General features: G+C 35.0%; 1 protein-coding gene across 1 annotated transcript in view; it reads right to left on the reverse strand.

The window, feature by feature from the left end:
- NRK (Nik related kinase) overlaps positions 1 to 21,518 on the reverse strand; it is a 142,316-nt gene that overhangs the window by 58,080 nt on the left and 62,718 nt on the right. The window contains exons 3-8 of the mRNA XM_057718596.1: positions 19,591 to 19,647; positions 18,195 to 18,266; positions 12,433 to 12,558; positions 5,550 to 5,660; positions 3,959 to 4,049; positions 917 to 1,047 (exon numbers count right to left, since the gene is read on the reverse strand). Of these exons, the coding sequence (XP_057574579.1) occupies positions 917 to 1,047; positions 3,959 to 4,049; positions 5,550 to 5,660; positions 12,433 to 12,558; positions 18,195 to 18,266; positions 19,591 to 19,647 (588 nt within the window). The remainder of the gene's footprint in view (positions 1 to 916; positions 1,048 to 3,958; positions 4,050 to 5,549; positions 5,661 to 12,432; positions 12,559 to 18,194; positions 18,267 to 19,590; positions 19,648 to 21,518) is intronic.

A 21,518-nucleotide genomic window follows, 5' to 3' on the forward strand; every position in this document is an offset into this window, starting at 1 on the left:
AAATATATAATTAATATGGGTTAAAGTCCTTGGAAGACTGCCAAAAATTGCACAGGTATAAAGCATTATTTTTATAGCAAGCCACTTACAGAATATTATGCTTCCATTATCTCCATAGCTCCTAATAGTACTGGACTATAATAAGCTCTCAGCAGGTCTGCTTGTAGATCAAGCAGAGGGCATTTAAGGGAAAAGGAAAAGAGATGAAACTTGAATTAATCAACTTCAAGTATTGAGTCCTAGGTTCCACACCACGAAACCACAATGAATTGTTTGGATGACTTATGATGTGGAGAGTGAGTGTGGTTTTTCCAGTCTATAGCAAATGGAGAGTTTTCTTTCCACATCAGCTTTTTGAAATGTGTACATAGATGTATACTGTCCAAATTGCAGCTTCAGTGGAAATTTTAATAAATAGCATGAATTGTTACTTAATTTGTCTATTCCACTGATTTTCTGTGGTTTGGAGGTGAACCATGCCAAAGATTTTCTCCATTACCCTGAGGAATCAAATTATTATTTTTTTCTCTCTGGAACTAAGTTACTGTGGGGATTAATAATTGGCTTTACATTTATTCATTTTTAAGTTTACAAAGCACTCTGTCCCTGGAAGTTAAATTTCCATATAAAGCCACATAATATAACATTTTTACCAAGAAGTTGCAAGCAATATGAACTAGACATTTTCCCTCAAATATGGATAACTCCCAATGGTCTACTTTGTCTACATTCTTAGAAAATATTATATTATGCACATCATTAAACCACATATAGGAATAGTGGCTAGCATTTCTTATTAGAGTCTATATGAAAGAAGGAGCTGCCTGCTTTTTATTCTTTTATTTTATAATTTAAAATAAAAAGTCAAAAGTCCTTTCCAAATTTTGATTCCTACTATCTGAATCCTTATACTTACTCTGTAATCATAGGAGCGTCTGGGGTCCTCGTCACAGTCAATCACCTCAGGTGCCATCCAGTATGGTGTGCCAATGAAGCTATTTCTCCTCCCATTAGTTCTGCTCACCTGGGCACTCACTCCAAAATCCACTGCAAAATTCATTTGTCAAAATAATTAATCAGTAACAAAAAGCTCAATAAGTTATTGCTTTAACTTGGAAAGCCAATACAAAAGCCACAATGGATAACAGATTTTCACTCCAGCCCAGCAAACTTTACCATGAAGTCTACTCCAGGAACGCTGGGAAATAGGCTTTTGCTGGTATTTATGTTGGAAAGAGACTCAGCAGTGCTATTATAAATCTACAGTAGGTTTGGCTGAATGTTTACCATGAATATTAAAAATAAAGTTCCATCAGTACGCTCTGAACCTCTGAAGTGATAACATATGTAGTGTTTGGACCTGCCACCAAGCTGGAGGAAGACCAGCACTATAAGCAACATCTAAGAAATCTAAAACTTATTAGTACTTTATTAGGAAGTCTCACTTATGATATTAGAAAGCCCTACCACACTGATAAAGAAAAAGGAATTTTATGCTAAAATTTAGTTTAAGTTCTTCTACAGATCTTCTGAATCAGATGCAAATATTTATTGTGGTATCCATATCTTAGCTTAGACTATTAAAGTTCAGTCTTCTATTCATCTGTGGGATATATTATATGAAAATATTTAGTATGGTATCCTCAGAAACAGACAGAAAAAAGGCTAAAGTAGACTGGTGTTATTTAGTCCAGAAAAAATAAGACAGAGATGAAAAATGAAGTAGATTTTCTAATTTAGAATGGTTTCCAGGAATCTAGAGGATGGCTAACAACCTTGACTGAAAAGTAGCTTAAAGAATTTAGGAAAAGAAAAGAAAAATTAAAAAGTTAAGAGTTTGAGGCATGTTAAAGGAAGAACTAACAAGAACAATAACAACAAAATGTCCATAATATATGAAAATCATCATTGGGTGTTGCACAATCTCATTATTTAGATATTTTTTTGAGAATAGATTACATCAGTACTCAGCATTCTCACTATCCCTGAGGGCCAACTTTAAGGGCCAAGAAACACCTATGAAGGCCATAAACTGATATATGACATTCAGAGAAGAAAATGAAAGGAGAAAAGACTGGAAGAAAGAGTGATGAATGGAAGAAAAGGGAAAAAAGAAAAGCTGAAATTAAAAGTAGAGATGAGTCCCCAACAGTGGCATCATTCACCTTTTGTTTAATGATCTAGGGACCAGAATATGAGGATTATTGATCAACTGCAATTGCAACAGAATCATTGTCCAGTCTCTTTCCTTTCTGTCACTACCTTTGGCTGTCATTGAGTTTGGCTTCTGCAACTTTCTCATTATAACATGTTGTTTAAAAATATGCTGGGATCTAAGAAATCTAAAACCAAATGTAGGGATTATGTATATAATAAACCTGATTAAATTTTAATCCAGTGCTAAAAGGTCTCTCCTAGAGTCAAGTACATGTTCTTTAGTGCATAGACTTTGTGACAGATTTTTCAGTGGCTTTTCACTTACTTACAATTTCTCTTCTGCGTTGCAAATGGTAGGGTTGGCCAGCAACTTGACCCAGATATATGGTAGTGCTGGCACGGGAACGCAGAGTATAGCCATGTTACATACTATCTACCCTGCACACTTGAATGTGAGATCCAAATGACCATTATATATTTTAACACAGTGTCTTAAAATTCTGTTTCTAGCTTTGTAGCTTTTAGACACAAAAGATACAATACATTTTCTTGAAATCACTTTTCACTTATTTCAAGAACAATTATTACCTCATGCTCCTTCCACAAATATTCAATGAAAAGCATTCTCAGTGAATGAACAAAATCTCTACTTTGGTTATATTTATTTAGCAGGAAAATGGGAATGATCATAAGGTCATGCTAGAGACATGGTAGGCAAGAATTGATATAATTAAAAAATAATACAGGATTTGATACCAGTGATTTTATGTTCTATTGTATATATCAATGAGGTCATCTGCCATTACATAGTACTGACATCACTCATATGGTATTATTTAAAAACCAACCAATCATATTTATTTTAAACATTAAAAGGTGCAATATATTGTTCCCTGTGTGCCTGTGAGACATTATGTGTAGTTATTTTCAAATAAATTATGCCATTCTGAACCCTGGAATAGAAAGCCAGGAACTTTTTGGTATCTTGATTCCTAATTCTGAATTCGATTTGGATATTACTGGAGCATCATTTCTAACTGATATCAGTTCTTTAAATATTTGGGGAAAAATTCCAATGAAGCAATTTGTGCCTAAGTAATTTTTCTTTTTCACTAACAGGTGAGCGGTTTTATTTTTATTTTTTATTAATACTTTTAATACATCTTTACTGGAGTATAATTGCTTTACAATGTTGTGTTAATTTCTGCTGTACAACAAAGTGAATCAGCTATATTTATACATATATCCTCATGTCCCCTCCCTCTTGAGCCTTCCTCCCACCCTGCCCATCTCGGCAGCATTGACATATATACACTAACAATTGTAAAATAGGTAGCTAGGGGGAAGCTGCTGCATAGCACAGGGAGATGGGCTTGGTGCTTTGGTATTCTTTGGAAAATATGGCTGTATGATGTGGAAGAATTGTCTTTTTTGTTTAATCCTTGTCTACGGCACAGAAACTTGCACATGGTAAATACTCAATTCAGTTGTTAAAATAAATACAATAGCTGAATCTAATAGAAGGTAAAGCAATGACCAAAATGTAAAACTCCCATTATACTTTAAAAGTTGTTTTTATCTACATGATTTCAGAGAAGCAGTTGGGTGCATCTTTTTCTTGTCCCACCTCCCTTCCCAAACACATTTTCAAATTCCGACTTATTTTGCAGGCAGAGAAGACACAGCCTAAATAAGTAGAGGGGATTGTTAGTTACACGATAGAAAACACAATAATCTTAAAGGATTTTTCTCTATTAAGATATTTTGGGCCTCGCTTAAAGTATTACAAGAATAAACTTACCTAGTTTTACTTCAGCATTATGAGTCAGTAGCACATTCTGACCTTTGATGTCCCGGTGAATTACACGGTGTGCATGAAGATGAGCTAAGCCCTGCATATATATACATATATATATATATATATACATTTATATTAAAAAGCAACATCAGTATATATTTTTTTTCTTTTTTCTGGTACTCTTCTTAGTATTTTTGGAAAACTTTTGGTAAGAAAAATGGCCCAGGTTTGCATTTTTCAGACAAAATTCTTTCTTTAGGCTGGAATTACTACAACCAGTTCCCAGAAATACTACTTCTGGCTATAAGGAAAGGAAAATAAATCAGGACACCCATGAAAGAAAAAGAACACCAAAAATTAATGTTTGTATACATTGGGCCATTTACCTTCCTTTCTAGCCTCCATTTTTCCAACTAACCATATGAGTTAGACCTGGGTATCTTAAATATTATAGCTCGCCATTGTTTTACTCTATTCCTCATCCAACCATTTGTTTAGTCCAAAATATTTTTTAGTCAGCCTTGTAGGCTGAGAATGTGGGGGAATGTGGAAATTCATTTTAAAGTATTTGCCATTTGTATTGGCTTACCATCCTGTCTTCAGACCATTCATTACTAAAACTAACCCATGACCTGGCTAACCTGTGCCCTGGCTTCAGTGAGATTGCTCTAGATACTAACTGGGGATTAATAATAGAAGTAACAGTAAAAACAGCTAATATTTACTGAATCCTTATTCTTTGCCAAGCACTTTGCTAAGTGCTTTATGTGGAGTAAATTATTAAATCCTCACAGCAATCCTTCAAGGACGGTGCTAACACCACCCCAAATTACAGATGAGGAAAATGAGATTTGGAGAAATGAAGTAATTGGCTCAAGGACACACAGCTAACACATGATGAACCAGAACTTAAACTCAGTCCAGAGTCTTTACTCTTAACTGTTTACACTATTACCACAAGTGAATCCAATTAAGACGTCAGGAAAGACATTCTAATGTTCTATCAGCAGTGCTGTTCAGTTCTGTTAATATCCTTCTTGGGTTAAGCACTCCCTAAGCACTTAAGACACGAAGAAAAACTTGACTTTGGTAGATCAAGAAGACTGGTGCCTTCATCCAGTCTTGTGCTCAAAATAAGGAACGTTTTAAAAGTAAGCCATTATTTAGAGAGAATATCTGTCTGCAAAACAGTTGTAGATGGTTTGGAGCTGTTGAGTAAAACACTGACTTCTCAACTTATCTCAAACTCTAATGACAGTGCTATTCTTTTTTTTTTTAAAGAACTCTAAAAATCATAACAACATAATAAATACTACAAGTTGTTATATCCCTGATCCACTGAACGCTATAGTCTGACAGAGCCATTAAAGGCCATGATTTGGAGGGACCCGGTTATCCATCTGGTAGTGTACCTTAAAGTTTAAGGACATCACCTGAAAATCTGTTTTCTCTAAAGCCTTTTTCAGTATCCCGATCCAGAAGTTATGTTTAGAATTCTTAAATCATCCTATATGAGCAGGTATAAGGTACATTATATATATTGTTCCCCTAGGTTTTTTCAAGGCCAGGGGAGAATAACTATATGAATGCTCACCTGGAGGATTTCTCGGGAGATGTAAGCAATCCAATCTTCTTTCAAACTCTGATTTCTGGTCATTCTCACTACATCAGTGACTGAGCCTGCTGCGCATAACTCCATCACCATCTGCAGGGAAGCCAGCAAAGTATCAAGATTTATAAAGTAATTCTCTGAAAATATCTGGAGAATTCTAATTCATATGGCTTGTATTTATATGTAATGCTTAGACATTAAGACACTGCAAAGACTGGCTCAACGGTCTGGTAAAAAGCTAGTGGAATTAGAAAGAACTGGGAAAAAATCCAAAGATCTTCTCTCTGAAGGAAGAGAAAGCAAGTACCATACCAGGGATTTTTAACCAGGTGGTGGGATTTGAGCTAAGCCTTGAAAGATAGGTAGTGTTTTGGATATGCTAAGAAAGAAGAATATTCAGTTTACTGAAAACAGAATGAGTACTTGCCTTTAGAAAGAAGCTTGTACAGGGACAAGCCTGAGTGATGATTGGAATAGAATGAAAAAGACAGTTGAGGGAATAGTTTGTGGGTAGAGAAGCAGGATATGGAGGATCTCCAAACAACTTACACAAACATTAAAACTAGATTTGTTTTTTATTGTTGTTTTATTTTTATTTTCAAATTCTAGAATATTTTCCCCAAGATACTGGCAAAATACAACTTTAAGGGGGAAACTGTCAGTTCCATTACTATAGGGCATTTTTTTCCAAATAACTTTACTGCTAAGGAAAATCTATTTTAAGGCTAAAACTTTGACACTGTCTCATTCAGATTTTACTTTGTTAATAAATGCAATTTCTCAGGAAATTTATTTTTGCCACTAACGAATCAGATGACCAACTAGTAAATTTGCTTCCATATATTAACTAACTAGAAGACCATTGTGAAGGAGAATGTAACTACTATAATCAACTTCACAAACTTTTCTTTAAGCACAAGTTTATGCATTAGTGCCCAACGTCAATACTACCTTGTCAGTAGAACAAGGCATGTCTTTTTTTTAAAACTGTAGGTAAGTTAATTATTGCCATAGATGAAGGGAAGCAAGAGGATAAACCCCAAATCATGAATATTCAAAAAGTCTACCTTATTTCCTTTTGGAATACTAAGATTTTCTTTTCAGAAGATTACTCCCTTATTTTAAATTTGTTCACAACTGATATATCACGTCTTTTGCCTGAGTACACGCTCCCAAAAAAGAAGAGAAGAAAAACAGCCTAACAAAACCAATGATACAGATAAACCACAAAACGTTAATTTTCATGTCAACTATATCGAACGGACACAACATACACTGTAGTAATGGAAGAAAAGGGGCTCGTTTTGAATTATGACAAACATGAATTAAAGCCATTCACTAAGATGAACACTGGAAAATCTTGCTAGTATTACCAGAGTCAGAAGAGCTCTACTGTGAAAGGAATTGCAAGGCATTCTCATTTTCCCGGCTTTGCAAGCACAGTGCCTGGCACATATATTTTAAAAATGTTAATTATTTAGTCATTTACTTCCTATGTGTTCTGATTAACATGGGAAAGAAAGTGTGATTGGTCCCATGAAAATTCTTACCTCAATAAATAACTTTTGCACACAGTGCCTATTCATTCTTCAGATCTCAGTGCAAGAAAAAGTTTCTCAAGAAACAGTTTCCCATCCAAAATAAACAATCTAACCTTACACCTAAAGAAACTAGAGAAAGAAGAGCAAGCAAAACCTAAAGTTAGTAGAAGGAAAGAAATCATAAAGATCAGAGCAGAAATAAATGAAATATTTGTCTTTCTCTTTCTGACTTACTTCACTCTGTATGACAGACTCTAGGTCTATCCACCTCATGACATATAGCTCCATCTCATCCCTTTTTATAGCTGAGTAATATTCCATTGTATATATATGCCACATCTTCTTTATCCATTCGTTTGTTGATGGGCATTTAGGTTGCTTCCATGTCCTGGCTATTGTAAATAGTGCTGCAGTAAACATCAGGTGCAGAGAATGGACTGGAGAACTCAAGGTTTGGGAGGGGGCGGGGGGTGAAGGGGAAGCTGAGACGAAGCGAGAGAGTAGCACAGACATATATATATTACCAACTGTAAAGTAGATAGCCAGTGGGAAGTTGTTGTATAACAAAGGGAGTTCAACTCGAGGATGGAAGATGCCTTAGAGGACTGGGACGGGGAGGGTGGGGGGGGACTCGATGGAGGGTGGGGGGGGAGTCAAGGGAGGTAGGGAATTTGGGGATATGTGTATAAAAACAGATGATTGAACTTGGTGTACCCCCCAAAAATAATAAGTAAATAAAATTTAAAGAGTAAAAAAAAAGAAATAAATGAAATAGAAATGAAGAAAACAATAGCAAATATCAATAAAACTGAAAGCTGGTTCTTTGAGAAGATAAATAAAATTGATAAACTTCTAGCAAGACTCATCAAGAAAAAGAGGGAGGGGACTCAATTCAATAAAATTAGAAATGAAACAGGAGAAGTTACAATGGACACTGCAGAAATAAAAAGCACCATAAGAGACTACTATAAGCACCTACATGCCAAAAAAAATGGACAACCTGGAAGAAATGGACAGATTCTTAGAAAGGCATAATCTTCCAAGACTGAATCAGGAAGAAATAGAAAATATGAACAGACCAATCACAAGTAATGAAATTGAAACTGTAATTAAAAATCTTACAACAAACAAACGTCCAAGACCAGAAGGCTTCACAGGTGAATTTTATCCAACATTTAGAGAAGAGCTAACACCCATCCTTCTCAAGCTCTTCCAAAAAATTTCAGAGGAAGGAACACTCCCGAACTCATTCTATGAGGCCACCACCACCCTGATACCAAAACCAGACAAAGATACCACAAAAAAAGAAAATTACAGACCAATATCACTGATGAATTTAGATGCAAAAATCCTCAACAAAATACTAGCCAACAGAATCCAACAGCACATTAAAAGGATCATACACCATGATCCAGTGGGGTTTATCCCTGGAATGCAAGGAGTCTTCAATATATGCAAATCAATCAATGTGATACACCATATTAACAAATTGAAGGATAAAAATCACATGATCATCTCAATAGATACAGAAAAAGCTTTTGACAAAGTTCAACATCCATTTATGATAAAAACTCTCCAGAAGATGGGCATAGAGGGAACCTACCTCAACATAATAAAGGCTATATACAACAAACCCACAGCAAACATCATTCTCAATGGTGAAAAACTGAAAGCATTCCCTCTATGATCAGGAACAAGACAAGGATGTCCACTCTCTCCACTACTATTCAACATAGTTTTGGAGGTCCTTGCCACAGCAATCAGAGAAGAAAAAGAAATAAAAGGAATCCAACTTGGAGAAGAAGAAGTAAAACTGTCACTGTTTGCAGATGACACGATATTATATACATAGAAAATCCTAAAGATGCCACCAGAAAACTACTTTGAGCTAATTAATGAATTTGGTAAAGTTGCAGGATACAAAATTAATGGGCAGAAATCTCTTGCATTTCTATACACTAACAACGAAAGATCAGAAAGAGAAATTAAGGAAACAATCCCATTCACCATTGCAACAAAAAGAAAAAAATACCTAGGAATAAATCTAACTAAGAAGGTAAAATACCTGTACTCAGAAAACTATAGGACACTAATGAAAGAAATCAAAGACGACACAAACAGATGGAGAGATATACCATGCTCTTGGATTGGAAGAATCAACATTGTGAAAATGACTATACTACCCAAAGCAATTTACAGATTCAATGCAATCCCTATCAAATTACCAAGGGCATTTTTTACAATATTAGAACAAGAAATTTTACGATTTGTATGTAAACGCAAAAGACCCTGAATAGCCAAAGCAATTTTGAGAAGGAAAGACGGAGTTGGTGGAATCAGGCTTCCTGACTTCAAACTATACTACAAAGCTACAGTGATCAAGACAGTATGATACTGGCACAAAAATAGAAATATAAATCAATGGAACAGGATAGAAAGCCCAGAGATAAACTATGGTCAACTAATCTATGACAAAGGAGGCAAGGATATGCAATGGAGAAAAGGCAGCCTCTTCAGTAAGTGGTGCTGGGAAAACTGGACAGCTACATGTAAAAGAATGAAATTAGAACACTCCCTAACACCATACACAAAAATAAACTGAAAATGGATTAAAGACGTAAAGGTAAGGCCAGACACTATAAAACTCCTAGAGGAAAACATAGGAAGAACACTCTTCGACTTAAATCACAGCAAGATCTTTTTTGATACACCCCCTAGAGTGATGGAAATAAAAACAAAAATATTAAGTGGGACCTAATGAAACTTCAAAGCTTCTACACAGCAAAGGAAACTATAAACAAGACAAAAAGACAACCCTCAGAATGGGAGAAAATATTTGCAAACGAATCAACAGACAAAGGATTAATCTCCAAAATATATAAACAGTTCATCCAGCTCAATATCAAAAAAACAAATAACCCAATCAAAAAAGGGCAGAAGACCTAAATAAGCATTTCTCCAAAGATGACATACAGATGGCCAAGAGGCACAGGAAAAGCTGCTCAACATCATTAATTATTAGAGAAATGCAAATCAAAACTACAATAAGGTATCACCTCACACCGGTCAGAATGGGCATCAGCAGAAAATGTACAAACAGTAAATGCTGGAGAGGGTGTGGAGAAAAGGGAATGCTCTTGCACTGTTGGTGGGAATGTAAATTGATACAGCCACTATGGAAAACAGTATGGAGGTTCCTTGAAAAACTAAAAATAGAATTACCATATGACCCAGCAATCCCACTACTGGGCTTATACCCAGAGAACACCATAATTCAAAAAGACACATGCACTCCAATGTTCATTGCAGCACTATTTACAATAGCCGGGACATGGAAGCAACCTAAATGTCCATCAACAGATGAATGGATAAAGAAGATGTTGTACATATATACAATGGAATATCACTGATGTGTAAAAGGAACGAAATTGGGACATTTGTAGAGACATAGATGGACCTAGAGACTGTCATACAGAGTGAAGTGAGTCAGAAAGAGAAAAACAAATATCGTATAGTAACTCATATATGCAGCATACAGAAAAATGGTACAGATTAACCAGTTTGCAAGGCAGAAACAGAGACACAGATATAGAGAACGAACATATGGACAGCAAGTAGGGAAAGCAGGGAGGGTCGGGGGGGAATGAATTGGGAGATTAGGATTGCCATATATACATTACTAATAAGAAAAAAGATACCAAATTGTACACTCTAAATATATGGTTTATTGTGTTAACTGTATCACAATAAAAGTTCTAAAAAAAAAGTTTCCCACGCCCTAATTTAGATTCCCTTGTTATTTGCCCACACAGAAGGAAGGTATTTCCCTTCTTACAAATTATACATTTATTTGTGTGATTATTTGATTGATATTTGTCTTTGCAAATAGACTGTAAGCTCAAATGGGCCAGGGCCATGTCAATTCAGCTTATCATGCTATCCCTAGCATTTAGCAAAGCCTGGCAAATAGATGGGTTTCAAATGAATAGGTGCTGAATGACTGAACAAATTGAGCACTAAGAAACATATCTAATAAATAGACTGCCATACAGTCAAGAGGAAAAAAACTTGTAAGTAAAAATATATTAAAAGACAAATGTTATATGACCCCCAAAAGAAAAAAAAAAAAAACAGTAGCCATGAAAAATGTGCAGTGATATTTAATAAAATCTGAACTGGAATTGTCAGAGAATAGAGCATTTAGTTAATTTGACATTTGGGAGAAAACAGGGTTAAATTGAAGATCTGTAAATTTGAGCGTTCTCGAAGTGTGGTCCCCAGAAGGGTAGCAACAACATAACCTGTAAACTTATTAAAAAGTGCAAACTTGTGGACCCACACCCCAGACCAACTGAGTCAGTAACTCTATAGGTGGGGCCCAGCAATCTGTGTTTTATCAGGATCTCCGTGAAATTCTGATGCAGGCTAAAGTTTGAGAACCACTGTTTCAATTCAATCCCTTGTTGTAAACCTTTCTATAATGTTCACTATGCTGCTTCCTAAAGTTCACATATAAAATATAACAACCTTTCTTTGACTCTTGAAGATCCTGAAAAGTCTCAGTCCCTATTTTTTAAAAAATACTACTCTTGACTTGGACTAGAAATTGAAACGCGAGAAAGTATACACCGACCCCAGATTATGTTCTAAATATTCATTTTTAAATAAAGAAATCCTTGATCAAAGCTCATGTTCTTGTGATTTGATTTTTGTCTCCTATAGGGGGAGACAGCAACAATTCTGGTAGCTGTAGCATGGGTTTCAGTTAGCCTCTAAATTTATATCTCACTGATTTGTAATTCATGATAATATAGGCATGAAGCCTAAGAAAAGGATAAGTCAACTAACCATTTAGAAAACAGTTTTAGGAATTATGTTTAAATATAAGTGCATATACTTAGCAAACACTTAAATTGCACTCATATGCTCATCCCAAATGTAAATTAGAATTGATATTTATCCAGTCATTATTCCCAAGTCCATCAGGTAGTCTCCTTAACTATACCTTTAACTTACAAGTAACTACATAAAATTAAAAGCATCAAAAATCTATTTGAAAAGAATTATGTTAGATATTTCCAGTGTTCATTTGAATTTTCTCCCATCCTACCCCTAAGCCCCTTTCTAGGCACTTAATTTATTTTTCCATATTTTATCATTCCCATTTCCAGGAATCAGAGCACATTTTTTTTTCATACTACTTTGAACAGTTGAAGGCTTAAGTTTTCCTGTATTTGCACAAAAATGACATCTCAGCTTATGAAAGTATATGTCCTCAAGTGAGACAGTCTTATGCAATAAGATCAAGGTAACTAAATACACACCCAAAGTTGGTGTCTCTGGCCAGGGGGACTCAGCTTGAAAAATGCACCGTAGAAGGACACAATGTTCTTGTGGAAAGAGTACTTCTTTAAAAGGTTGAGTTCAGTCCTGAGATCCTCCTCTTCATCCTGTAGAATAAGAATAAACAGCAAAATTCCTAAGCTATGCCACTCAATGACTATGGGACCCTAAACTATAGTAGATCAAAGAAGGAGAATCCTATGGCAGCCCATCATATCCCACAGCAATTTATAATAAAAAAATCTCAACTAGAATTGTCAGAATGGAGATCTGGGGTTAACTGGGAATTTGGGAGAAAATAGAGGTTAATTACATGTCTTTTAATTCAATGGTTCTCAAAGTGTGATCCCTGGACCAGCAGCAATGGCCACTGTATAAAGTTTTCACTAAATGGAATCACCCAATTAAAGCGTAAAATTCACTGGTTTTTAGTATATTTACAAAATTATTCAACCATTACCACAATCAGTTTTAGAACATTTTTATCACCCCAAAAGGAAACCACATACCTTTTAACTATCACCCCCAAATTCTGCCACACACATCCCAGCTTTAAGCAACCATAAATATATTTTCGCTCTCTATAGATTTATCTATCCATAACATTTTATATAAATGAAAATCATATAGTATGTGGACTTCTATGCCTAGCTTTTTTTCCCCAGGATTCATTTATGTTGTGATGCATATCAGTATTTCATTCCTTTTCATTTACCATTTATCAACTGAATGAGTTATTTCTACCTTTTGGCTATTATGGATAATGCTACTATGAGCATTCATATCAATTTTTTGTGAGGATATATGTTTTCATTTCTCTTTGGTATATACCTAGGAGTGAAATTGTTAGGTCAAATGGTAATGCTATATTTAACATTTTGAAGAAATGCCAGACTGTTTTCCACAGTGGCTATAAAATTTTATATTCCCAAATCAATGATGGTTCTCATTTCTCTATACTCTCACCAACACTTATTATTTTCTGTTTTATTATTATAACCATCATAGTGGGTATAAAGTGGTATTTCATTGTGGTTTTGATTTGCAATTCCCTGAAGACTCATGGTGTTAAGGATATTTTCATGGGCTTATTGGCCACTTTATGATCATCAGAGGCATGTCTAATAGAATATCTTTGCCCCTGTTGTTTTTTTTAAGCCTTTTATTGGAATATAATTGCTTTACATTGTTGTGTCAGTTTTTGCTGTACAACAAAGTGAATCAGCTGTATTTATACATATATCCCCACATCCCCTCCCTCCCGCTACTCCTTCCCTGCTTTCCTATCCCAGCCCTCTAAGTCATCACTTATCATCGAGTTGATCTCCCTGTGATATGCAGCAGCTTCCCACTAGCTATCTATTTTACATTTGGTAGTGTATATATGTCAATGCTTATCTCTCACTTCGTCCCAGCTTCCCCTTCAGCCGTGTCCTCAAGTCCGTTCTCTACATCTGCATCTTTATTCTTGCCCTGTCACTGGATTCATCAGTACCATTATTTTTAGATTTCATATATATATGAGTTAGCATGTGGTATTCGTTTTTCTCTTTCTGGCTTACTTCACTCTGTATGACAGACTCTAGGTCCATCCACCTCACTACAAAAAACTCAATTTCATTCCTTCTTATGGCTGAGTAATATTCCATTGTATATATGTGCCACATCTTTATCCATTCATCTGTTGATGGGCATTTAGGTTGCTTCTATGTCCTGGGTATTGTAAATAGTGCTGCAATGAACATTGTGGTACGTGTTTCTTTTTGGATTATGGTTTTCTCAGGGTATATGCCCAGGAGTGGGATTGATGGGTCATATGGTAGTTCTATTTTTACTTTTTTAAGGAACCTTCATACTGTTTTCCATAGTGGCTGTATCAATTTACATTCCCACCAACAGTGCAGGAGGGTTCCCTTTTCTCCCCACCCTCTCCAGCAATTATTGTTTCTAGATGATGTTTTTGATGATGGCCATTCTGACTGGTGTGAGGTGATACCTCATTGTGGCTTTGACTTACTTTGCCAGTGTTTTTAAATTGGGTTAATTGTCTTTTTATTATTAAATTGTAAAATCTATTTATATGTTGTATATATAAGTACTTTATAAGATATATGATTTGCAAATATTTTCTCCCATTCTGCAGGTGTTCGTTTCACTTTCTTGATGGTGTCTTTTGAGGCACAGAATTTTTAATTTTGATGAAGTCCAATTTATCAATTTCTTGTTGTGTTGTTTGTACTTTTGGTGTCGTATCTAAGGATCCATTGCCAAATCCAAGGTCATGAACTCCAATTTTTTTCTTCCAAACATTTTATAGTTTTAGCTCTTACATTTAGGTTTTTTATTCATTTTGAGTTAATTTTCATATAAAGTAGGGGACTAACTTCATTCTTTTACATGTGGATATCCAGTTGTCACAGCATTATTTGTTGAAAAGACTAGTCTTTCCTTATGAATCGTCTTTTCACCCATGTAAAAAAATAGTTGACCACAGATATATGAAAATAGTTCTATTTCACTGATCTATATGTCTATACTTATGCTTATATCACACTGCCTTGACTAATTCGTGATTAATCGAATTTTAAAGGTACTGGTTTGGTTACTCCTATCTTTTTAAAAGATGTGCTTAAGTTCATTATTTTCCTAATCACTACAGTGGTAAATATGTAAAAAATGCTATCATCTGTCATCTATCTCTATCTATCTATCTATCTATCTATCTATCTATCTATCTATCTATCATCTATCTATCATCTATCTATCTATCTATCTATCTATCTATCATCATCATCTAGCTAGCTAGCTATCTAGCTATCTAGCTATGTCTATCTATAGAGATAAGTGGTCTGAATTCCTACTAGCTATAAATTTCATTTCATTGTAAATAAAAAAAGCTCTCCTATAGCATCTGTAAAAGCTCAATTTATACAACCTTTTCAGGAATACTTTTATTGTACAAAGTGAAATATATTTGTAGTACGTAAAGAAAAGAAGACTTTTAAATTAAAGATACAGTTAAGCTCCTGTTCTTAAATCTAGTGAAAAAGGATGTCTTTGACTTATTTTTGGCAACGAATTAGAACAGGACCAATTGACATTAAGAGAAATTAATGGGTGAACCTCTAACTATCTTTAGTTCTCCTCAGCATTTCCCTCAATTACCTTAACTTGATGACCTGGAGGTAGGGGAAAATACATCTGTAGAACATTTTTTAGCATTTCCCTAGGAATTTCCAGTAGATTTATCCATATACATTCAACTACTATAAAACAATTCTAGGCACCTGTATATCTTTGAGGGACGGGATGGAGCCTTACTTCTCTAGTTGGAAAACCCAACCACAGGCTCTCTTTGTATTTGTTGTCTAATAAAGGTATAGAAAAATAAAACAGTCACTTGTACCATGAGAATTATATGGAAGTTCAGGTTCCAGTTTCATTCCAGCCTCCCAAGGAAGCTCAGTTACTGTTTCCTTCGAATTCCCTTAACTTGTTTTCTACAAAGCTAAAAGCTGATCCCTGTGGCTTTCATTCTTACCATGTAGGATCCTTAAACTTTCCGCTTCTCTTGTGGTGGTGTTCTTTTTTGAAATGGTAACAATATCTGCCATCATATTGAAATGAACCTCAGAAACTAGCAATTCTGTATGTATAGGGGCACTCTCAGTACCTGGCAAGGCACCAAAGTTTTGCAGAGAAAAATATGAACTCATAAAGCGTACAGTAATTAAGAATGAGATGATGGTGTGAGGATAAGAACACAAAGAACAGGTTAAAAAGAAGCACAGGCCAGATTGAGCCCTAATTTAACTCATTTGCTAGTTTGATATCAAAGAGCTTCCTTTTCTTTCTGGGTTAGAATTCTCATGTCCTCAAGCAGGAAGAAGAGAATGGCTAGGCTCTAGGCAGCTACGTAGCTACATTTAACCATACTTTTACCCTTGTTATAGGTAGGACAAATATTCTGGTGCCATTTTACCTGTGAGAAACCTGAAGCCTAGAGAGGTAAGAGAACTTTTCTAAGCACTTCTTGGCTATTTAGTGGTAGACTTGGCATTTGAACTCATGTTTCTGGACTTCCACATTATTGCTATTTCCATAAACCCCTGACTTAATAAAACGTGTGTGCAAGTCACAAATTTTTTACCCCAAAGGATTCAGGATGATTTAGAGATGCTAACTGGCCAATCAGTTATTTTTCTTACTAAAGTATATAATCAGAGAATTCAAAGTTCCCAACTAGAAAAGCTTTTAAGAGTGGGTTTCCCACATAAATGTAAACTTCCCCAAAACCAATAAACCAAGATCAGATATGTTTGGAAAGCATTAGTATGTTTGCCATTCTCAATTAACAGGAAGCTGAGCTTGTGAGAAACACATAAGTACATTATATCCATCAGGCCAAGTGGGTAACTTAAAACTCTCACACATATCCCAGTAATATGATGCTATAGCATTTCCTGGCTCAGGGCCAGTTGATCCCAGAGTGGCCTGAATATCCTGCTTTTTGTCAAGAAGCAGCAGCTCGAGGATGCCAAAACTTGTTTTGCAATTTTACCCAATTCTAGGATTAAAATCTTTTTCCCTATGGAAAGAATATCAGAGAGGGTTTGGAGGCGATTTTAAATGAATTTATTAACACAAATGTTTGATGAAACCGGAATTGGTCAAACAATTATAATTTTCATACCTTACCTTTCACAGCTTCTTCCTCAACCAAAGCATGTTATTGATCAGTACTACCTGTTACATTTGGATATGCTTTGTCTCCCAAGATACACTGTAAACAAAACAGGAGCCCAGTACTTACTAAACCAATCATGAAACTGTTTACCAATACCTTCCTAATGTAACTAGAAAGTTCTTCTGGGTGTGATTGTTAATGGAAAAGGTTATTTTAAATGAGACTGAAGGCATATTTATTAAGACACAAAAGGTTGAAAATATTTGAATACTAGATAGTCAACTGCAAGGGAGACAGGAAAAAAATATATCAATTATATTGTAAGAGCAAAATTCTACATTTAGGCCCACAGAATATTTTGATAGATAACTAACATCTAGATCATCAACATCTAGTGAAAAAGAATTTCCTTTGCCAGAGCTTATTCTAGAGCCAGAAAATTATCAGAGTAGTAGAGACTGCTTTATAATGTAGTTAAAAAGCTTCAAGTAGAAAGCACCTTCACACTCCTTCATGTATTCGAGTACTGTGCCAGATGTCTGAACACTCTTAGGCTGGGTAGCTTGCTGGTTTTCTGTCTGCTACTGTTCTCTCACACACAAAAAGAGTAGTCCTCTTTGGGCTCACATATGATGGCAGTGTTTCTTAGAATCATAATAGGGGAAAAGCCAGTCAGTCCGGAATACCATGTAAAAGGTGTGAAAAGGACCTTGCCAAGGCCAATTTCAGGCAAAATTCTCTCTTGTTCCCATGATCTCTTTTGTTATTACTCAGCTAGAGGGCTCTTCGCACTGTGAATTTACTCAGTCCTTCATCTGCAGTCAACACTTACCTGTTCGGGGAACCATTTCTTCTAGGCCCTGTTTTCTGATAGATGCTAGTGTTCAAATATAATGAATGTGAATATGTTAACAACATAAATATGTTATCACTTTTAGGCAAGAACATTTTAGTGGTGGCCTTCTAAAGATAATGATACAACACAAAGGGATTAGTTTAAACTTGAAAATTAAAGGAAAGATGGCTTGGGGGCTAATGAAGACTTTCGGTACTCACACTGTATCTCCACCCGACAGACTTTTGATATTTATTCACTCTCACTCGCCTCCCTATTTCAGGTAAAGGAGTCTGAAAAGCCAAGAACAAAATGTTATTAAATGCACTGGTACACTCAGATAATGATTTATTCTTAAGTTCTTTGTGCTCTTTTAGTATTAAATGGAAGAGTAACAATATCATTCCTCTCTCAATTTTCACTAATAGTTTTAATAAAAAATCAGATTCTTATATATATACAGAAACTTGGGACCAAATTCAAAGTAATAGATTTAACTGCCATTAATAGGATATTACAATTTGATGTTAGTAAAGTGCTATTTCCCCTAAAAAAAACCCAAGGTAATTGACACTATCTATGTGCTGAACATAATTTTTAACTATTTCAAGTGAGAGTAGCTAAAATGTAGATTAAATGTGGGTCAAAATCTCTCAAGTTAAAAAAATGAAATAGGTATTTTAGAGACTCACTCAAAAAGTACCAGGCTGATTATTTGGAAGTCATGGTTTATAGGGTAAAATAAATCCACAAAACCTCAAAATTCATTGAAACTCAAATTGGTTTGCAACATTTGACATTCACTGGCAAAGCAAAAAACATGCACCTCTTTAAATAGTTACAACGATTCACTTCCTGCACAAATTGGAAAAGAACAGTTTATGGCATTGATAACAATTCAGTGAATATGCACCGCTTTTCAAATATAATATTTGAGAATTTTCCTTTAGGGTATTGTGAAGTGAAAATGTTTTGACCTTTGCTATGCTAATGCTAATACTATCTTGAGAAAGTGAAGCACTCATGCTACAGAAAGAGGATAGAAATCAGGGCTTAGCAAATTCTATGACAATATGTTATGAACCATGACACAGCTTTATGAATGTTAGCAGGAACAGTGCCAATTAAACTGTCTCTCTTGTGCATCTGTCAGAAAATACATGAAAAATGTGCATTGCAGACCAGTTCTTTTCCTTCTACCTGTCATTGAAAATCTAATGGCCTCAATTCTCAAAAGGAATGGTTGGGGAGGGAAAGAAATATGATGAAACACAGAGGATTAACACAACATTAGAGGAAATCTACTCTTTACTATCCCTGGAAACAGATAACCAACTAGAAATAGACAGGAGTACAGATATTTTTTCATTTTTATAGAATACTAAAATATATAGCACTTTTGCTATAAGTAAAAGTTTTTATGTATAAATGTAATAGATCAAAAATAAAAATAATATACTAATGACAGAAATAATATTAAATGATAAATATAATAAATGCAGATTAAGGTAATTACATATAACAATGATGCAAGAATAAATACAATATTTTCTGAGCTGTTTATCACAAGACCATAGTTCACTAAGGGAACAGAATATAGACAGGATGTAATATTACCTTACGAGCATTCATCACTTTAACAGCTGTAAATGCACCAGTCTTTTCATGGAGTCCCTGAAACACAGGATAGTAATAAACATCAAATGCTGGCTATATAATCTAGCGATCGAGAAACAAAGTAAAGAATATTAATAGTAAATAAGGTTTAACATTGTAGACTATTATTAAATATGAATTATATAGAGATGAACTATAAAGTATTTTATAGAGAACAGAAATATTAAATTATGAACATTTTAAAGAAACCCTAACCATTTCACTCAAAAAAATCAAGGAAGTTTATGCAGTTTTGCTTTTTTATGTTTGATTTGAGTAGTGGACATGATTGGCCACTTGAAGGCATTGCTTTCTTAGTATCTTTAATCTAGGTTTACATGGCACCAAAGCATTCAGATGAAAAGTAAAAATTTCAGACTGAAGATGGGGGGAAAAGAAATGTTTTATTGAACATTTCTCCAACTGATTATGTGGTTCTCTGCAGACAGATATTTCTATTGAACCCTTCTTCATAAACTAAAAAAGTTTTTTTCTATAATGATCACAGATAAAAGTGATACATAATTAATTCAATGGCCTTTGAACCATTTAGTGTGCCCTCAATCATATGAACCAAAGATTTTTATGAACAGAAGTTCTGAAAGATTCTTTCTTATTGAAAACACTCTGAGTTCTAAGAACTTAGACACAATGTGAGTACAAGTTACAGATTTATAATTTTCAAAAATGAACATAGAGGTTAGGAATAAGAGTTCTTATTTTGTGGCTGGTGCCTTTTAAAATATTTCAAGCTGTAGTCATAGAAAAAAAATCAGTCTGATATTGATATGAGTAAGGCTTTAACTTGAAAGAGAATGCCTTTTCTGATAGTTCTTCAGCAGATTTGATTCTTTGGCTGTACTGGGTTAGACATTATCTCCACAGAATTCGGTTTCACCCATAATCTCAGATTGTGACCGTCCTTGAAAATAGGGTCTGTGCAGATGTAATCAAGTTAAATGAGGTCATACTGAATTACAGTGGTCAATGACTGGTATGTTTATAAGAGAAAGGGGAGGGATATTTGGACACACACACACACACACACACACACACACACACACACATACAAAGGGAAGATGGCCATATGAAGACAGGAAGAAAAGTGGAGTGATGCAGCTACAAGCCAAGGGATGCCAAGGATTGCTGGCAACTACTAGAAGCTAGGAAGAAGGAAGGAAGTATTCTTCCCTAGAGCCTTCAGAGGGAGAAAGGCTCTGCAAATGTATAGCTTAGAGAACTATGATAGCATAAATTTCTGTTGTTTAAAGCCACCTAATTTGTGGATTTGTTACTGCAACTGTAGTAAACTAATCCAGGGGCAAAACAAAGGACTGCCACTAGTCACAGATCTCATGTGAAAGACAGCCACACTTTTTAACTTATAGAATGATCAAATGAGGGGTGGTGTTTCTGTATGATATTTTAAATATCTTGGGTAACCTGTTAAATGAGTAACTATGCAAAAGATTGAGATTCCTTGATATCAGGACAGTAATACTTAAATATATTGCTTGTTTCTTGTTAAACCTCTCCTATAAAACATATGCTTTGAAGTATATGAATACTGTTTTTAGACGATTCCTACAAGTTTCCTCATCAAAATAAAGCCAACTTATCAAAGAAGCTCAAAAGAAAAAGAACCCCACTCTACCATTACTATCAATGTTACATGATACATGAGTGTCAAAGCTCCATTTTCTCCATTGATATGATTGAGAGTATTTAATCCCATACATTTAAGGTTACTTCAATCCTATTGAGCAAGCCGCTGTTTTTTTTTAATTAATTAATTTATTTTTTATTTATTTTATTTTTGGCTGCATTGGGTCTTGATTGCTGTGCATGGGCTTTCTCTAGTTGCGGTGAGTGGGGGCTACTCTTTGTTG

This window comes from Hippopotamus amphibius, chromosome X (assembly GCF_030028045.1).
Source record: "Hippopotamus amphibius kiboko isolate mHipAmp2 chromosome X, mHipAmp2.hap2, whole genome shotgun sequence".
In the NCBI taxonomy this organism is placed as follows: Eukaryota; Metazoa; Chordata; class Mammalia; order Artiodactyla; family Hippopotamidae; genus Hippopotamus; species Hippopotamus amphibius.